At 29.7% G+C, this 20,512-nt stretch overlaps 2 protein-coding genes across 3 annotated transcripts in view; one reads left to right on the top strand and one right to left on the bottom strand.

The window, feature by feature from the left end:
• Positions 1-20,512, bottom strand: part of LOC112685157 (AF4/FMR2 family member 4-like) — a 57,664-nt gene that overhangs the window by 12,302 nt on the left and 24,850 nt on the right. The window contains exon 1 of one of the 2 annotated variants that reach the window (XM_025556943.1): positions 4,961-5,191. The exons of the other annotated variant lie outside the window; for it this stretch is intronic. Within the exon in view, the coding sequence (XP_025412728.1) occupies positions 4,961-4,974 (14 nt within the window). The 5' untranslated portion in view covers positions 4,975-5,191. Of the gene's footprint in view, positions 1-4,960; positions 5,192-20,512 lie in introns of those variants that run through there. 2 annotated transcript variants of the gene reach the window in all.
• LOC112685175 (protein yellow-like) lies at positions 11,472-15,064 on the top strand. The gene is made up of 5 exons (XM_025556976.1): positions 11,472-11,504; positions 12,310-12,521; positions 12,723-12,990; positions 14,211-14,565; positions 14,718-15,064. The coding sequence occupies exons 1-5, from the start codon at positions 11,472-11,474 to the stop codon at positions 15,062-15,064; spliced, it is 1,215 nt and encodes a 404-aa protein (XP_025412761.1).

Below are 20,512 nucleotides of genomic sequence, written 5' to 3'. Positions count from 1 at the left end.
TAAGACAGCAACATCTTTCGCCCGTTTATAGTAATAATTTATATATCTGACGAATTTTCGGCACAACATTTCATCATTTCCCGAGGTCTTTATTTTGCCCCTAATTTTAAGGTCAATCGAGTGTGATGCATGCTCCATCGATCCGTTCTTTACAATGTTATCCGGTACACTGGCTTGAATCACGATGTAAATAATTTTAAAAATTATTTCGAACTCGGATATATGCTTATCAGTCGCATAAAAAAAAATCAATAATTATCAAATACACTCAAAACACTCGAAATTATGTATAACTCTAACGCGTTTTCTTTCAGCATTTCCAAGAAATGTAAGACAGCATTCCCACTTCAGCCACCCTAAATAGTAAGTCAAATGAAGCTTTATTTTTAACCTGTAATCATTTTGTATCGTAATCTATAACCTTTTTTCTTATATGTTTTTAGCTGTATACTAAAAAAACCGCAGAGCGTATGTTATAAAAATAAAATTAAAAAAAATAATGATAAAAATATTCCAATGTAATAATATATTCTATACGGAATTTGACTTAATGAATAATTGGCGTGAAATATTTCCAACAGCAGTGGATTAATGCAGTGGAATTTTATATACTTATTTATTATTTATCATATTATTCCTTACTTATTTATTTATTACTTATCTCGATCAATTTGCATTTTTTTATGAAAAAAAATATAAAATTTTCAGTATTAATACATACAACGAAGAGAAAGACCTTGTGATGAAATCGCAGCTATGCTGCGATGTAAAAACAGATATTTAGACAAACCATAAATGAGTGTATATCTTTCACTCTCAACTCCGCGACCGATAAACACTTCCGGAGACGAATTTCAACTAAACACTCCGGTGACGCGATAGGATTAAAAAAATATACCTTGTTGGACAATTGTAAAATTATCGGGCAAGAAACAATATTTAATGAAAACCGCCATATTATACATAAAAAAACTATACTACCCGCGTAGTTAGTTCATCAGTGCTAACGACTGTAATTAATTTTTTTTATTACGTGGACTCTAATCAGAGTCCTTGATTTGCGTGCGCTGACCTGCCACCAATCTAACAATCGACCACGCGTGTTCCTCGAACACAACTTTCCATTGGTATCCTCAAGGAATTCGGATTTTTGGGATATCATAATTTCTCAAAGTTGTGCGTGTATCGCTCTTCAGTCATCAGTGATCAAGTTTTAGATATACGTATAATAATCTCGCATATAATCGTCCACGTTATGGAGTTCTTGTAAAAACTGTACACGGTTTTTCAGCTTTGTTTAATATCACAAAGCAAATCACACCAAACTCGAGAATAAGCTACTAAATAATACGTTCAAAATAATGTCTGGCCGCCGCCACGTTCATCGCACATCGTAATGATATATATATATACATAAATATATGTACCACACAGAGCGTCGTATGTTATTCTGATTGTTTATATAAAACCACATGTCTGTGGACGTGAAAAATATGCCAAAAATCCCATCTTAGGTATACAGAGAACGAGGAAATGTCAACGGTACAACGTCGGCGCGAATTTGTTACGTCAAACGATATCGACTGTAAGGAGCATAGAATAAAAATAAAATAAAAATCTGATAAAAATCTTAGAAATAAAAAACAGAAGGTTAACCGGACTGTATTGAACAATAATAATATTGCAATGCGAATTTATCGCACTAATATGGTCATGCGCCAAACAAAGAGGAAAAATCCAGATTGATATATAATAGGTGCTCGTATTATTATAACGGCAGGCCTTTGCTGGTAATTTTTAACACCCTAGAGCCAAATGACCTAGCAATAATAATCATAAATATAATGAGCGAGTAAAACGAAACACGCTATAACGCTCTGTTTTTTTACTCAAAGATCGTGTCTGTATATAATTATTGTAAGGCGCGTATTCATCGCGCGAATGATAAATTATTATTATAATAATAATTATTATTATTATTATTATTATTGTTACAGAAGCACGGCATTTGTCATTCTCGATGTACACTAAAGATGAGAAATCACAACATGGACATAATATGATAACTATATGCCCACTTAAGCATTAAATTCTCTTACATGTATATATTTTTATACACACATACGAAACCAACAACAGTAACGATATAATGTTTTTGATGGAGAAAAAATTGTAACGTCAAATTGAACGCCAAGTACTTTCTATGTATATATACTATTTTTAAATTCGCGCAATAAAACTCATATATTTATATATGTAAAAGTATGATCATGATATTTCGCGTGTTGCTATTTTTTCGTTATCTATCGAGTAGACGGCCTTCAGGTAAAGCCATTCCCTATAGTAATTTAATACTTAGTATTTTTTCGACCGGTCAAAACGTTACAGAGGAGAATGAATATGAAAACGGCAAAAAATACATTGTATACGCACATATATTTCACATATTTATCTAAGTACACGTATGAATAAATCTATAGATATCATAAGCACTGCGATACGATGCGGTATACCTACTGAAACTTTGTCGCGTGTAAGAAACATTCAGCGCAAATAGACTTTTTCAAGTGTATCTAACATTTACGTGACGTATTTTTGGGTAAGAAAAAATATTATTTTGTCGACACGAATAAAACCGTTGGTCACAACATTTTTTCCCAGAAAAAATCAAAACAATTTCTTTTATCAAAAAAATAATTATAAATACACATATAGCAAATAGGTATGTTATATATTAAATTACTTACATATTCACATTTAAATTCGAAATTACGTGTCTAGTTTGTATTACATAAAAGTGTTTTCTTCGATAACATTTCACTAATACACTTTTATAATTTTACTAAAAAAAAATATGATTTTATAAGTCCGAAGGAGATGGGCTAAGTATTCTGTAGCCACATTTTCCTCGGTACTGGATAGCTATACAGTAACGTATAACATTATATTAGATCATCGTCGTAAATGTTTTAGATAATTAATAATAATTATTGTAATAACGATACCTGTGTAACAATAATAACAGAACTTCATGTGACATAATAATTTTATACTAACTATAGAAAAATCAGTCATAGCACAGCAATGATATAGATTTCATATTATTCGAGCAAATACTTATTAGTGCCTACTCAATATTTCCAAATTCCAAACACATTGATGCACAAACAGATCGGTGATATTTGCATACACAATTACAAAGAATAAAGTACTATCAAGTCCACGTTAATCCATCGACTGACGACAACGCCATTCAGGTGTTTTCGAAACAAAAGATCTACGGTGTGTAAATAAATGCAAGTATACCTTTTAAGGTCCTTTCACACACAATCGATCCGGGTCTGTTCCAAGTTCGTACCGATTTTTAGCATTCCGATAGTCGTATTCACATACAATCGATCCGGTTCAGTTGCTTTTATATTTTGATTATAAGCATTCGTACACTTGTAGTGTAGGGAACAGTTGTATAGTGTTTCATGATGTTTGAGTATTAATAATTCAAGTGCACAAGGAAAATGTTCAAATTTATACAACGGACATCATAGATGATGAGCAAAATTTTTATAAATATTTCTGAATGACTCAATATTTCGTTTCGATTTTTCGAAAAAAAATTCTCAAAATTATTAAGACTTACCAGATAACAAGAAAAAAAACGATTATGAGCGTTCATCGTAAGTATATAATGTGTATTATCTAAAATTTACATTAAAAATGTTGAGCAAAAAACTTTCTATATTACTCTCTGCACGTAGAAATCTGGATTCTTACACGCTTCAGATCGTGACAAATATTTCATTATTCTATGTTAACAATGCAACCATTTTGGGTTTTCGTTTTTAACCTTATTCACCTTGAACTTAGTTAATTTAAAAATATATTCTTAGCAATTATTATTACTGTACTTCGTCAATTATAAAGTATCATAATATATATATATCTTTAATATAATGTATTAATTATAGATCGACGAAAATTATTACAAAATAACCTTCACAAAATTCAATTAAATTCCATTTACATGCGAATTAAAGCTATGAACTTGAACATTAATTGTTATAAAATAATACATTTTCAATTAAGCAATAAACATAGTTTAGTAATAAAGGTGGCCTAAGTATCTACATAAATAATGAAAATATAATATAATACTAAAAAGATAAGCTACTATTTTAATTGTAATACTATATTAAATAAAATTTTTTACTTTATTATTCATAGTTAATAGTACTATAAACTATCTTCTTAATTTTTATCATTATTGGTATGTATTGATTTATATTTTTTTAATGTAACTAAAAGGTTGTTTTTCTATATCAACGTTTAATTATTTTTGACCGATATGACCCGTCATATAGTTCATCTAGGAATTCGTGTTTCCCTGGGGTCAGTATTACATTTTTAAATCTAATGTGAATAACCAATACTGCTTAGTTGTTATAATGTGATTTGCTAAAATTGTGTATTTTTTACTTTTTTTTACGGAAATCGCTTGGCCGTGTTAATATATTTTAAACTTAATTTAAATTTTCATAAGTTATTAAATTGTATTTATGAACACGGATCAAATACAAATCGTAAACATATTAAATATGTACTTACCACAAAAGTACCTATACATAGTTAACAATGCGCGTTTTTTTTTTTTTTTTTTACATTTTTTTCTCCGAAATAACAATAATACATAGGAACTAGTTCAATACAGTAGGTGTTTTACACATATATTATGTATGTGAAAAATATCACGTATTCTGTAAATTGCACTAAAACCTCCTGAGATTGATTTCTCATTATATTTTATACAATTACATCAAAAATCATGTTTATAACTGAATAAAATAAAACGAATTAGTGTTTAAAAATCGACAACCTTATGGGAGACACAGCAAAAGACTGTTATTGAAAAAAATACTTACATAAAAATATAATCATAAGACATACATAAGATCGGTTTACTTACGAATCTAATAACATACTGATAATATGTATAAACGTATATTTGAACGGATACGTTAAGAACCAACGCGTGTGTAATATCACGATGACCGCGTCACATAGTACACTCTTAAACACACTCCCATACGCTGCAAGTTCGTTCTTAGGTCCGCGTGTGAATTGGCACACGTTGTAGCTAACGTCTATATAAGATGTATCAATTTGGTATAATTATTTGTTTCTACCTTCCTCGAGCCCGTCTTTATTTTTCTGCATCAAAAATACAATTTGGACGAACATCAAAAGGTAAAAAAAATTATTTAAAAAAATTAATAATTTATTGCTTTCGTTTTCGATTCCGTTATTTTATATATGGTTAAACTCAGTGCGCGCCCGCACCACACTGAACAACCGTTCACGACGTACGATCGACTGCAATAATAAGATAAAAATTCTCATAATATAAGTGGGATGAATCGAATTATTACTTATTTATAATAGAAGTCAACTGTAACACGGATGCGGCCGTATTGGAAATTCTTCAAATGGGTGGGTATCATTGTAGTGGTTAAAATATTGCAACATGGGGGGGGGGCAAGACAACAGTTGGTAAACAAATGTTATACATAGGAAATACAGGGAAAATCTTCATCGAAAAGCAGGTAAACATATTATGCTTAACGGATAGAGAGAGAGAGAGAGAGAGAGAGAAATAAAGAAATGTATAAGACCGTTATGGTATTTTATACTAACCGACGATATTTCTATTTCAAAAGACCGTTGACGCACGCCGAGGATACACGTTGCGAACGCAACATTAGAAATAATAATAACATTAAAAACGCGCGTATTGTGTGAGTGTATAATAGGAAGGATACGGATTCTAACCCCGTTAGGGTCTCGGAATCCACACTTTATTCGATAATAATAATATATAATACAAAATACCTGTATGATTTACGTGAAAAAATTTCAAACATTATATAATAATGTAATTCGTATAATACTGCACATGTTGTGCACCTATTATATTATTATATCGGAAACACCTGTGCGAAAATCGAGAGGTATTTGTTGTCACCGGCGGGGAGCTGAAATAGTTTTATTCGATTCTGATCTTATATATATGCAAAATTAGTAGCATGTTTAGACTTTTTTAACCGGAAAGGAAGGAGATTCCGAGCGTCATTTAATATAAGTAAGTATATAATAAAAATACTTCAATCATATATTGATACGACTAACGTAGGTACTTCAATTTTTGTATTTACTAGCCCAGTCATGAAATCTAATATTTTGTTGAGTTTGTAAAAAAAAAAAAAACGATTACATCGACATAATTTATTAGTTCATTGTTATCATCAAGTGATTGTAAATGGTTAACACATCGAATATTTTTAACATTTATTTTGTAACGATATAGCAGCGATACGATGATGATTTAGAAAATATATTTTAAAATAGTCCATTTTTAGAACTTGAGACGAAAAAAATGAATGCTTTGGAAAGTCATTCACCGGCATAAAGTATGGTTTTCATATAATTTTTGGGAACAAAAATGACATGCAATCATCCATCTATATCGTCGCTACCACTTCACGAGGAGAAAATGAAGAAGAAAAAATTGATAATAGTTGCAAAAAGTTGACTGCGGTCATGACGGTGCACAATGTATAGTTTCAATAAATTAATAAATCATAAATTTTCATTTATTATACTACATATATAATTATACGTTTTAAAGGCTGCTGAATCCACATATTGCATCAACTTTATAATTTTACCCTTATTTAGGGGCCTAATAACTAGGAGATGAATTTCAAAACGGTATAAGTTTTTTGTTTTACATTATTTATGTCTAAAGGCTCATAGGACTAAAATAGGGGAAAATGAAATTGAAATATTATATTATATTTATAATTATTAAATTATATATTATATATTATATATTATAATTAAATTATATATTTTTATTGAATTTTTTTTTATTTAATAAAAAACTGTAATACACATTTAAGTTGAATTGAAAAATCTTAAATTTTCTTTTTTGTTAAACTTTCCAAATTTACTACAACAAACAACTAAGAGATTATGATGCATGAGGTTTTCGTTTGTATTTGGTCGTGAAACGTTAATGTAAATTATCAATCGGAAGTACTGTATGATGTACTAATACGTAATTTATTAAATTTAAAAACAAATAATAATTATAAATACTATTTATTATTTTCCTAACTGGCAACTAGAAATAATGCTCTCTTCTTTATCCCCCATTACCTAACTAGCTACATAAAAAATGCTGTAACAAGTATAGCGCAAAAATATTATATCTTATATTTATTTCTTATTTTATGTTGATAATAATTGTTATGTATTTTGAAAATGTTTGAGACAAAATTGTACCAACTTATCCAAACCTATCGACTAATAACAAAATACAGATCAATAACAACCAAGAAACAACAATTTTCAGTATAAATACAATTTTAAAATTGTTCAAAATCATAATTTAAAAAGTTTACTTTACATTTCAGCCAACAACACGGCGAATGTGTCATCTTTTCACACGCTATCAACACGCCGACCTGTCTGTGTAGAGTAAAACGCAACAACATTATAATATTAGCTCGCGCTCGCTAGCTCGTCGACGAACCAGAGCATGACGGTCCATAAACGCTCCATCGCGTTTAGAAACGACGGCAAAATTATAATATTATTGTTACATAGTCTTCCGTGCGTACACGATCCTTCCTCACTTTTGCCTTGTCTGTCAAGGGCAAGTTCATCTCTGAGCGACCTCTTGCTTGGCCTGCAGTAAAATATTTATAAATTCATGAACTGGTAGGTCCACGAATACTGAAACATAAATCACGCTTTGGCATTTCCGATGAAACGGTGCACATATGTACCGAAACAGCTGCCCATGGAGTAAAAACGTTGTTGTCAGTAAATTGTATTCCCTATTCAAATTATTTTCGCGTTTCGACGAAATGGACAACACGTAGGCACATACACAACTAGCTGCTACAACTTCGGTGAATTCTTAGCAATCAAAATGAATAAAACGCGACGAAATGCGCCGATTATTCGATATTTTTTATTTCTATTTTTCTAGATGAAATTTTTTTCGCTTGTAAGGTATAGTCATAATGATCATATACTTTCGTATCCGTAATCTTACACACATATATATTTATAAATAGTATCATAACACAATGCCCGATTTCACATTATAAAAATTATACATTACTATTTAACATTGAGTATAGATTGTTCACATTCAATAGCATTTCATAATATAAACCAACGAATACCTGTTTTTAACAAGAAATTATACATAATTTTGAAACATTACGTGATATTTCATTTTATTAGATATCTATACATTTAAAATTATAATATGTATATGTTTCGTTCGAACTGAAACTAACATTTACCATTGAAACACTTTTTTATGACAGTTCTATAATACAGGGTAATCATTACCATATTTTGAGTCTTTTAAAATACAATCAAAAATAAAAATATAAATAGTAACTGTATTTATTATTTCGCTCGCGTAATTATCACCAAGAATTTTTTCAATACTATAAACCCCAATAAATTTAACTATTTTTAAAACAAAAAAGCAATGAATGAAATGTCCACTAAATGTATAATCTATTTATTGCAATACAATAACAATGTCACAATAAAATAATCCTCGATTAGTTTTATATATTTTTTATACGCTCTATAAAGTTAGTTAAAAATGCTTAGAACCGTAAAATACAAATAAGTCAGAAATAATGAATTGTTACAATTTGACTTACTTAGGATACTTGTTGTTATCTCGTTAGTATGTAATTAGCATATATACACTAAATAGAGACTACTTGGACAGAGACAACAGCATACCAACAACGAGCAAGACGAAACGAACAAACTGTTATGTGAGTATTTAAAGTCTCAGAAAAAAGCCAAAATAATCTCAAGAGAGTCGGGACTTATAATTTAATTTCAAATATTAATTAAACACCGGATAAAGATTTTACGTAATATATGCACATAATAAAAATATAGCTCATGATGATTCATTTCGGCAACCGACTGCAGCAGGCTCCGAAATAACTGTGGTAAAAAAAAATAAGTAATAATAAATAAATATTTTATAAAACGAGTTTTTAAGTCAACGATACACCCGCTCTTCCTCTTCGTTCCCCTCACAACCTTTTATGAATCATACCTGTTTGAACAACCCCCAAATAGTGTACGAATGATATCCACCACGTGTAATCTACGATGATTCATCTCGTCACAAAATCACGCCGCAACAATTGTTCCACCGAGACGACGACCTGTGCGGTCAATTGACTTACTACCTACTGATATCTTACGCTACAGATAACTATACCAATGAATCATCGAGATCCGAGCACATTTCTAGATAATATTCGAAACGCAGGACTATACGATGACGTACTTAAATTGATATTTTTGAACGATACAAATGGAACTGACAAAAAAAATTTGAAAAAATGTTCCGTAAACAATAGATACATCTTCTTCTTTTTTTCTTTTTCTTCTCATTCATCTTTCTCCCAACTATTTAGGGTCGGCCATCCTTTTCCTAAACCTAAGTTTTGTTTCAAACTCCTCATACTCTTTGGCAACATTTTTACACTGGCTGTCGACCTGACGCAACCTCAATTAATCGCCTCTTACGACTGACTAAGGAACCATGGAAGTATTCTGATCCCCTTCCACAGGGGAATATCATATTATATATAGGGCTATAAATTAACATGACTAATAAACTTGTTTTGTTATTATAATATACTATTGTATAATAATTCGTAAAATGATCTAGCAAACGTAAGTCCAATCGATCTATAATCTATAATCTTACACGTAAAACAAATAAGTTTGTACACTGTATAACTGTAGATATTATATTTCTCCTTCGTCTCTCCAAAAATAATTATAAGGATTAAAATCAATCACTTATCGCGTATCATAGTATAAGTGCATACGAGTGTGTGTTTATAAAAGACGAATAAAATCGATCTACTCAAAGAACAATGACCTAGAAATTGGGTCTTCATAATATATTATTTTTCGATTACAGCTTATAAAACTACTTGACCTGATTTGAATTTTTACTTTGCGTGCTCAAGACAAATAAGATGAGTCCTTCGAAAAGTAAAAAATTATGTAGACGTACTTAGAATAGAAGCAAAAGACCTCGTCAAATATAAACACATATACACGTACAACAATAACAACTACCATAACGACGATGAAACGACGGTGTAACAACAGCAGCATAAAAGCCCATGGACGATTGATAATTAAATTAACGACATTGTACGCGCAAAAATATTCTCTAGAAAATTCAGTAACGACCTAACGGGCGGTTCCAAACCCAATGAACCCTCCTGAGAAAGAGAGAGAGAAAAATAAATAATAATAGTACTCACCTATGATAGTACAATTATATAATAATATATATGGTATAACCTAAAAAAATTGAATAACAAAAAATAAAATCTAAGACTTATAATAGAATTTGACAGCGTAATGAGACGCATTAGCCAATTCGAAATTATACAGTACTGCAACTGTTACTACCGCTGCTTTTATACTAATGACGTTCTTTCCAATCGAACTCGTTTGTGTTCACGTTAATACTTTTCAGCCAAGATTCATCAATTTTTTTAGAAATATAAACTACATAGGGTATAATATTATATTTATTGAAAAAATAATTGCTAAATAATATTTTAACCAACAAATCATCACCATCGCGCGCTGGACATGCAACGGTCATTCGACAAATTATCTTTTATTATTTTAGAGCAGCGACGCTACGTTGACGATTACTGATATCACGTGTCTGAATTAATTTCATTTCGCTAAAATTGTTTGACATCGATTAAATTCTAACACTCTAAAAAATTGCACAAAAATCACAAGATATTGTTAAAATATTTTATGACAACTGATCAACAAGCCAAAACATGATTTATCGCGAAACGAAAACTCACGAAACTACTCGGTGGTCGACCAGTGTTACGGTCATCAGTTTTGTATTAGATATAGTTCAATGAAATAATTATAAATTTAACCTAATATACTAGTATACTTTTAACCATTCCTATAATATATTATCCGAATATATGTCTTTGCATGCTCCCCCTGTTACTCGACCATTGTAGGTCAAGACTATATACTTACTAAAAATAAAATTGTACTCGCTGTAACAATAATTTATATTAAGATTATTATTGTTATTATTATTATTATTATTATTATTATTTAATAAGCTCAAAGTGATAAAAGTTTTCTCGGTGCTAACTCAACCGCATATTACTTCATGTCTAAAGAACTCACATGAAAAATTTTCAAATGCACGTCGGAAATGAATGATTCACAATGAATGTTTGCTATTATTTTTTAAAGAATGTGAGAACTCACTCGTATCGCAATATTTTCATTGGATTTTTTTGTCGAAAATTAGTAAATTAATACGATATACTCCCATGTAAGTAGAAACGATGAACGGAATACCTTTAGATGGACGTCTTGAGGTAATTGTAAAGATACCATCAAAACTACTCGATTATAGTAGCTCATTTTACTGAGTATAATAATTTTAACAAACCCTCGAGCCAGTGACATATTTTTCCTAGAGAAATGTTAAAAATCATTCGTTATGATCACTGGCAGAGTACCGAACAATATATAGATGTATACACATTATACATTATAGCTATAACAAAAATTAATTATTATAAGTTTATATAATACAATTTCACATAAGTTTTACAATATAATTAACGTTGAATACACGTTGGCTAAAATTAAATTTAAACAATAAATTTATTTTAATTGAGTTACTATTATCGAGATTTGATTACATTTGGATTTAAAATGATAAGATTGTATGTTCAAATGATATTTTTTAAATTATTGTAAATTTATGTTCGTTTTTTATACAACGAATTAATATACTAAATAACTGACTGTATGAGTATTAATAAAATGTCTTTTGATACAGCATTTAGAGTAATGGTTACCGGTTTAATTGTACGAAAACAAATGTATACCACATTAAAGGTCAACATGAGTCTACTCATACTTCAATAGTATACATAGTACAGGTATGCGTAGTATCTGTAGTAGATACGCGTAAAATGATTCGTAGTTTTCTAATTATTTCAAATAAATATTATTTAATATCGAAACCAGAAATATCACTGTCATTTATTACTAAAATAATCGTCGTTAACGTAACGAAGTAAATATTATTCGAGTTCAGTGACGACGATATGTTTTTGTACCGCATGATCGAAGGATTTTTCAAACAGTATTATTATGAAACTTTACTGCCAGTTGTTGTTGGTTTGGCTCATACAATTTACCGAATCACAAAATATTAGCTCCGAAATCATGCCACTCGCATTGAACGGCCATTATATCACATGGCCATCGGTTAAAACCCAAGAAAAATTCATCAACGACAAACGATATATACCGAAAAACATTATTTACACCAGATTTCAGTTGTGTTCCGATCGAGTCTTTATGGCTGCTCCTCGTTACAAGTGAGATTAATACACTTTAAGTTTGTATTTAAAATATAAAATACAAGTATTTTATTAAATGGTGTCAAATATACCTATAATTTTACATTTTAAATTTGTATAAGTAATTTAATCTTTAGAGGGTAAACATTAAATAAGTAAATTTTAACCAGGATGAAATTTGTATACATAGAATACATATTAGTGTCCGCAAAATTATAGGCTAGGGGTGCCGTTCACATTGGGTAATATGGATCTCAATAACATGAATAAGTGTTATAATTATGTGAAACCGTTCCCATGCATGAGCAAGCAAGATTCGGGAACAGGTACGTGTGTTAGCGGATCGTTGATCAATGCCATTGATTTGGTGATGGGACAAGATGGAATACTTTGGGTGTTGGACATTGGTATTTCAGATACCCTAAATGACCATCCGTCTAGAGACGGTGATCCAAAAATAGTTGGATTCGATGCGACTACAGGAAAAGTAAACTGTCAATATTATACAAAAGTTAAAAATTAAGAACTTTTTTTATTTATTATTATTAGTATTATTAATATTTTTATTTTTGAAGAAAACAATAGTATATAATATAATAACAATATTGGCTAAAAATATAATATCATAAAATATAAGCTTTAAATAAGACCTCAAATATTTATAACAAATAAACTAGAATTAAAAATGACGAACATGTAGTTCACGAACAAAATTATTCAGTTTTTAAGCTACAAAATAAACAAGCAACAAACGTATATATGCGCCAGGCATAAAACATACACTTAACCATTTAAATATAATTAATATTCAAATTAATATGATTAAGAGTAAACAATTGTTCAACACCCGTCGGTATTTACAGATGTGTCTAATATTTAGAAAAAATAAAGTCATGTAGATTACCTCATATCCCACGGTTCATTAAAATATTATGGATATAAGTATTTAGGAATTCATTTTATGCACAAATATACTATAAGTATACTGTACTACGAATATTATGAAAAATTTAAAAATGGCCATGAATTTGTTAAAATATAAAATCATCATTAAATTCAAGAAAATGAAACACCATAAAAAACGTTAAAAACTACTTTCCCAAAACTAATGTTTTCACAACTGATGATCATCCTGGCAACGTGCTAAATTACGACACTATACAATCTTTTTTATAATATTCAAAAGATTATCTACATGTTAACCCCAAAAAAAACTACTTCAAATTCCTATTATGCATTAATAAACTTTTGATAAATTTACCACAACATTCTAAAATCAATTGAACTGATAAATATTTATAACCAAAAAAACGTGAGAAATTAAGATCAAAATTTCAATCGTAATTCAAACGTAAGGAGCAAAAATATTGTTAGAAAAAAAGTTTTAAGACCATTGTATTATTATACAATTTTACGTTTAGTCATGAATCAAACTTAAAACGTCAATGCAAAACTTTAATATATATTATAGGTTCAGACTTTATTGAAATATAAAATAACACTCTAAATCACAGCCCACAAACTATGCAATAATAAAAACTTTCACTAATATTAAATAATAATAATAATCTAAGGTCTAGTGTATAAATTGACGAATAAGAATTAATCTTAAGAATTTAATTTACCGATTCTTATTTAAGGGGTCGATTATTTTCAAACTATTATCACTAAGTCTAAAGTATATATTTGCTTGAATGTTTTTCACAGATCAAACACATGATATCTTTACGCACGTTAGCCTGCCGGGCGAAAAGCCGATTGCAGTACCTGGTGGTGGAGTACGTGAAAGAGGCCACAACGGTGCTGTATGTGGGTGACGGTGGTACACGTTCCATTATCGTATGGTACGTACAAAGCAACGAAGGGTACCGGATCAAGCTGCCGCACTCGACCGTTCAAGGTTGCACGGACGGACCGCAGGAAGACGTTTTCTATATAGCGCTTGTGGAACACGAGACATGCAATTACATTTACTTCACGTACCTGTCGAGCCAAGACATATTCCGCAGCAAAACGAAAGACTTGCGCAAACGTATGAACCCCAAGTGCATAGTCAACATGGGTAAGGTATGGGTAAGATAACGTGTATGCATTATAATATATATACATACTATGGTTATTATAATATACAATACGAAGCCGTTTCACGCACGAAAGGCAGATCACGCCACGAGTGCAAATAATATTATTATGACGATGTCGATCGTGTTTCAGGCAAAAAACCGTGCAAAATGGTGTTCCTAGGAGTCGGTTACGGGTCAATCTTGTATTTTCGGATCAAGGGCCAGAACCACTTGTACGGCTGGGACACGAAACAGAGTTTTCTGGAGGAAAACTTCATGATTGCGCGCAAGAGCAAGGATTGCCGGACAATAACACACGTGGACGTAGACAACGACGGTGTCCTGTGGGTGTTGGAGAGCAACATACAAGATTTCATCACCGGCCATGTGGGCTGCTTCGGGCCAAGTATAATGCTGACGCCCGTTTTCGAAACCCCGACGCCAGTCTCGTGCGATTTTGATAGTAACACCGATGAAACGTTGACATTATTGCGATGAACGCCGTCACCCGATTTCAAATTTTCATCTTCGAACATAGCAATTTGTTTGATATTTTCACTTTACCGTTTCCGTCGAAGCGCTACAATCGAATTTTTCCCGAACGCATGTCACGACGATATTATTATTATTATGTTGGGCACACCACCACTATGACGTGTATCAATGTTAGTGTACATACACATTATTTTTCAACTGTACATCATTCGTATTATGTACAATACATTTGCACAAAACCGAACACGTGTGTGTATTATTTTAAAGAGAAAAAAAAACTTATAATGTTGATTTTTCATAATACAGTAATTAATACCTGAAAGCGTACATCAAGTTCGGCTGTTAATATTAAATATCTTTATCTGTATAATAAAACACTAGAACCTTGGGCCATCGTTGATAATATTATGATGTTTGCAACACAAATTTCGTGCTATATAACATTATTTGACTTTCTCCCGTGATTTATTCAGACTAAGTTGACTAAATTGTATTGATTTCATTTATTCTGGTTATATGTTATTTGTTTGGAGCCGATAAAAGACTATTTTTTTGGTTCGTTGTGTGTCGTTTGACAAGGCCACCATCGCCGTAGTCTATCTCCGGGTACCTCCTATAGCAACTCTACAATACATATTAAGTTGCAGATATTAATCGTACGTAGTGTGAACAAAGAAACTTAGTTAATTGCCACTTCCGAAAGCGACAAGTCACTTAGAAGAAAAAAAGAAGTAAAATATGCCTGTCTCAGATTCAGCAAACGCGTATTACTTTATCAGTCATTGTCCTTTGTCGGATATTAAACTCCAAGAGACTTCATTGCGAAAAGTGACCTAAAGTAGGTGAACTCAATAAATATCTAATAAACCACTAATAGTATACATGATACTGGGGAATTCTATATTTTTTAAATTCTATTTATGAAATGTTAACTTGAAATATTTTTTTTACTCGTTAACTACAATATTTAATGAAAGAAAATGATAAAGCAGTTATGGGAAACCGTGACTTGGGCGTATATAATCTTATAATTATTCGTATGACAACTATATAGGCACTATTATTTAAAATCTGAATTTTTATAAATCATTTCTACAATATAGAAAAAAAATGTATACACGACGAGCGCACAAACATATACATATATTATATTTATACAGGTATACACAAATTATATAACACTATGGAAAATATGAAAACTACTAAAAATAATTTATAAAAGCAGCAGTCTTTCTTAAGATTCACTTTCACTGTCAGTGTACACATATATTGATTATTTCGCGCGCTATTATTACTATTATATGGACACTATTACATAGGAACCCGGTGTGTGGCGAAAACAATACTGTATTTTAATACAAGAAAACATCTAACGTAACGCAATTTAATACAGTTTTTCATAATTTTGTTCAGTTTGCAGTAACCCTCTTCCTCCTACATTTACCGTCTACCGACATACATGCATAGGATAACAATAATAACAATAATAATAAATATTATTATCACATAATTTCCGGATCGATTTGCACAACATAGTTATTGTATTTTCTCTTTTGAAGCAACAAAATAACAATTTCTAAATCTTATACCGTAAATTTTGTACCTGAACGTGATGTTAGAATAAACAGTTTTTTTAATGTTTAATATACTTTTACGAGTCACTTAATCACATTTTCAGTAAATTATTTTGAAATAACTTTGGGCTCAAGTTCAATAATAATAAATTTTTATAAATACAGAAAACAGTAAATTGTGTTCAATAGTAAATATTTATAAAATGAAATTATATAATATTTGTTGCCTTATTAATTATTCAAATATTCAATATTTTATCAAGGTTACTCTACAGGTGCATTACTCGCATACAACATTATTCGTATTGGATGAATTCTCGAGTAATGTAAATTGAAATGCAATTAATATAATAATTCTCAGTGTTGAATAAAGACCATCAGATCGTTTGAATGATATTATTTTGATTTTATACAACATAAAAAAGTACCATATATTTTAATGATAGAGAATATTCAATCCTTTATCATATAGACATATTATGATTAATAAATTAATGAATTAATATGTATTGCTCAGTAAATGTATAAAAATAGTAAACGAACATTCGTCCTAAAAATAATAAATAACTGGATATCATAATATATAATTTAAAATAATCATAACAAATAATTGCTAATATAATAAAGTACGTCGAAACAAATAATATACTTAATAACTTTTAAGAATATTTAACAATATTAAAATTAGAAAGTATGCATTCGCAATTTCTAAAAATGTATATTATACATAGTTAAAATATGACCTAATTTAGTTCGCAATATGTCCATAGGTAGTGGCTACTGAATTGATCAATAAATTTAAACCTTGCACTTAGATAAACGAGTTTTAAATGGATTCAATCAAACATGTGAATAATAAACATACTACGCAAATAATATTTTAAAACACATAGATATCAACTGCGATCGGCTCTTAGTTCAGTGGCGATTCTAGAAGATACGAACACATCGGGAGGTAAATTTTTGGTTAATTGAATGGGAGTCGCCGCAAAATCGGTATATATTATATTAATTTTTAGTAACAATAAAAATCAATTAGTGAACGAAATGTGTTATATTATAGAGGTCAACCGCCTTATTATACAATTAAGATAAGAATATGCTATGAAATAAAACCTGTATCTACCTATAGGCAGTTGGTCGCAATATGAACTTAATGTAATTATTAACTATGGTATACAAAACATACATTTTATTTAATTAAATTTTTTATATGAGTTGTTCTACTTCGACTAAACGATATTTTGTTAAAACTATCCATATGCAATCTGTTTTTTTTATAATCGAAAATCGAAGATACATAGATTTGTAAATTAATTTTTTAAATTTCTCAACTATCTTTCAAATAACTAAAGAGAAAAATCGACGTAACTCGAATTTGTTTTTTTTTAATCGTTATTCCAAAAGTTATAATCGAGAAGATTTGACATATCCATTGATTACTAATATTACTTATCTGACATAATTTTTAAAAGATTTTTTTTTACACAGTTAATATATACATTTATTTATATTTATACTTATAAATATAAGTATATTGTATACACATTATGTATACAATATTTTTACACACATTGTAAATAATTTAAATAAGTACCCATGTTTTCTTCAATTTTTTTTTTTTTTTTTATGAAATTCCAATACAATAATTTTGGACAAAAAAAAATTTGAAAATTATATACAAAGTTTCCAATCTATATTCTCACTAAAATACAAATTATTTAGCACAATTTTAAGTCTTTGAACTTTCAGTTTATAACTCTAAGTGTCCAAAATTACAAAAATCTGCAATAGTACTGTAGTTGAAAATTCATAGAACTTTAAATTGTTATACCTTAACCTTAGCCATTTAATACAAGATTATTCACAAATTATTAATTGTATTAAAAAAAAAGTTTATCTAAAATTTACATAAATAGGTATAAAGACTAAATTTTACGAAATTAGTTACTTTTATATTGATGTCTAAAAATGATATCCGTATACTATTTAGAATAGAAACGATAACTGGATACTTTTAGCATATATATATATAATAATATATTAATATTAAAAAATATCAAATGGACTACAATTGAACTTAAATTGAACATAGTAAGGTACAATGAAAAATAACATATATAATCACTTATTAGCTAAAATTATATATTTTTTTACATAAATATATATGTTTAAATAATTATAAAAAAAAAAAAAAACACCGAAATTATTGTTTAAAATACATGTGCATGTTTACAATATTTACTATAAATTATTATAAAACGTACCATTGTACGAGTTTACAATTAGTACGTATCATATACGAAGATGGAATATGTATAAACAGGTTGGTGTGAAATTTAACTCTTTAAGTCTAAAAATGTTGCTCTTTTACGTACTAGTCCTGTATCGAGTGATTAATTTTTAGTCACTCAAAAATTTAATCATCATCATAAACGAACGATATTATATTACGTCATATTTTACTTATGTTATACGCTCAAATCCTATTCATAAATTATATTTCGCGGTCGGTTGATCCGATAGGAAACTGCAATTTCACACATTTTCCCGTGAGACTTCTCGGACGTGAAAATAATATTGTTTTGATCGAACTCGTTCGCGCACACGCACATTCACACGCATGCGCGCTCGCGTACACAAAAATACACGAAGAATAGATTCAATCGAAAAACAAAACAAAAACAATCGTATAGTCACCGCATTCCAGAGCAATGTCATTTGTACACCTATACGTATAGTGCCGCCGGTAAAAGTCCATTTTTTTCAAAGCTGGGTGGCAAAATGAAACAAAAAAAAAAAATCTAAATCGAATGATCCCCGCAACCAAATGAAGATGTACTATTACATACACTCGTATATATATAATTTTAATGCTCGTTTGTTCGTGTGCGTGCAATAAAAATGAAAAATAGAATAAATGCGCACGCGTACAGGCATATAATATATATACGCACAATAGGATCGACATTAATTGAGATCGCGACGATCGCGGTAGGTGGTTTTTGACGAAATGCCGGACTGCATTGTACCGACCTTGCTCTACACTCGTGGGGGGCGAATACATCACGGACCCGTACTACAAATATAATATACACTAATACACATTATAATAGTAATATAAATAATAATAATAATAATTATAATAATCTCATAATAATAAATTTTTACAACGGTTTTCCAAAAAGTATATCGATGTGAATATTGTTCGATAGAGCAGCAACAGTGGACGACAAGTAAGCAGTGCTAGTGGCGTACACATGATGTAATTGGTAGAGTGGTATTTTTTAATCACCCTTGATCTCGTTTTTACCATGCGTATAATAAATACATGTTCAAAAAAAATTTTTATGATTATATAGGTAGTACATTTACTAATAAAACCAACAAAATTGGCTTACCATTTGAGCAACTATTGAATGAGAACGGTATTGAGTTGCTTCAAAAATAAAAAGTTACACGATACGGCTTGGTAACACAAAGTACTAAATCCTGAAATCACTTGTTCGGAATGACTTAGCCAAATACAATTAAACAACCATCAAACTTATATGCAGTGTGTCACAAACTTTTTACATACCCACGTATTATATAGTATTGTCAAAATTACAGTGAATTCACTCCAATTAACAGAAAGTTAACAATAGGATATTCATTTAATTTTTCCATGATAACTTAACCAGGTTAAAATTATTGATTTAATTACAAACGATACATTAGTTAAGCATATGTAGTTACTTTTTATGTATTATTTGTATCTGTATTAATTATTAATATCTGTTCTGAACCAAATATTTGGGCGTATATTATTATATGTAATAAATATATGAAAATGGTTAAAATTTAAAAATGTTTAATCATTTTTATTCCTAATATA

Source organism: Sipha flava, unplaced genomic scaffold (assembly GCF_003268045.1).
Source record: "Sipha flava isolate LNK unplaced genomic scaffold, YSA_version1 268_pilon_pilon, whole genome shotgun sequence".
NCBI lineage: Eukaryota > Metazoa > Arthropoda > Insecta > Hemiptera > Aphididae > Sipha > Sipha flava.
Note: the sequence above shows the minus strand (reverse complement) of the source record. Positions and strands in the feature narration are given on the sequence as shown.

Coding starts and splice junctions, on each gene's coding strand:
- LOC112685175 (XM_025556976.1), top strand. CDS start 11,472: ATGAACGGAATACCTTTAGATGGACGTCTTGAG. Junction 11,505..12,309: donor CTTTAGATGGACGTCTTGAG/GTAATTGTAAAG, acceptor CTTTACTGCCAG/TTGTTGTTGGTTTGGCTCAT. Junction 12,522..12,722: donor ATGGCTGCTCCTCGTTACAA/GTGAGATTAATA, acceptor GCAAAATTATAG/GCTAGGGGTGCCGTTCACAT.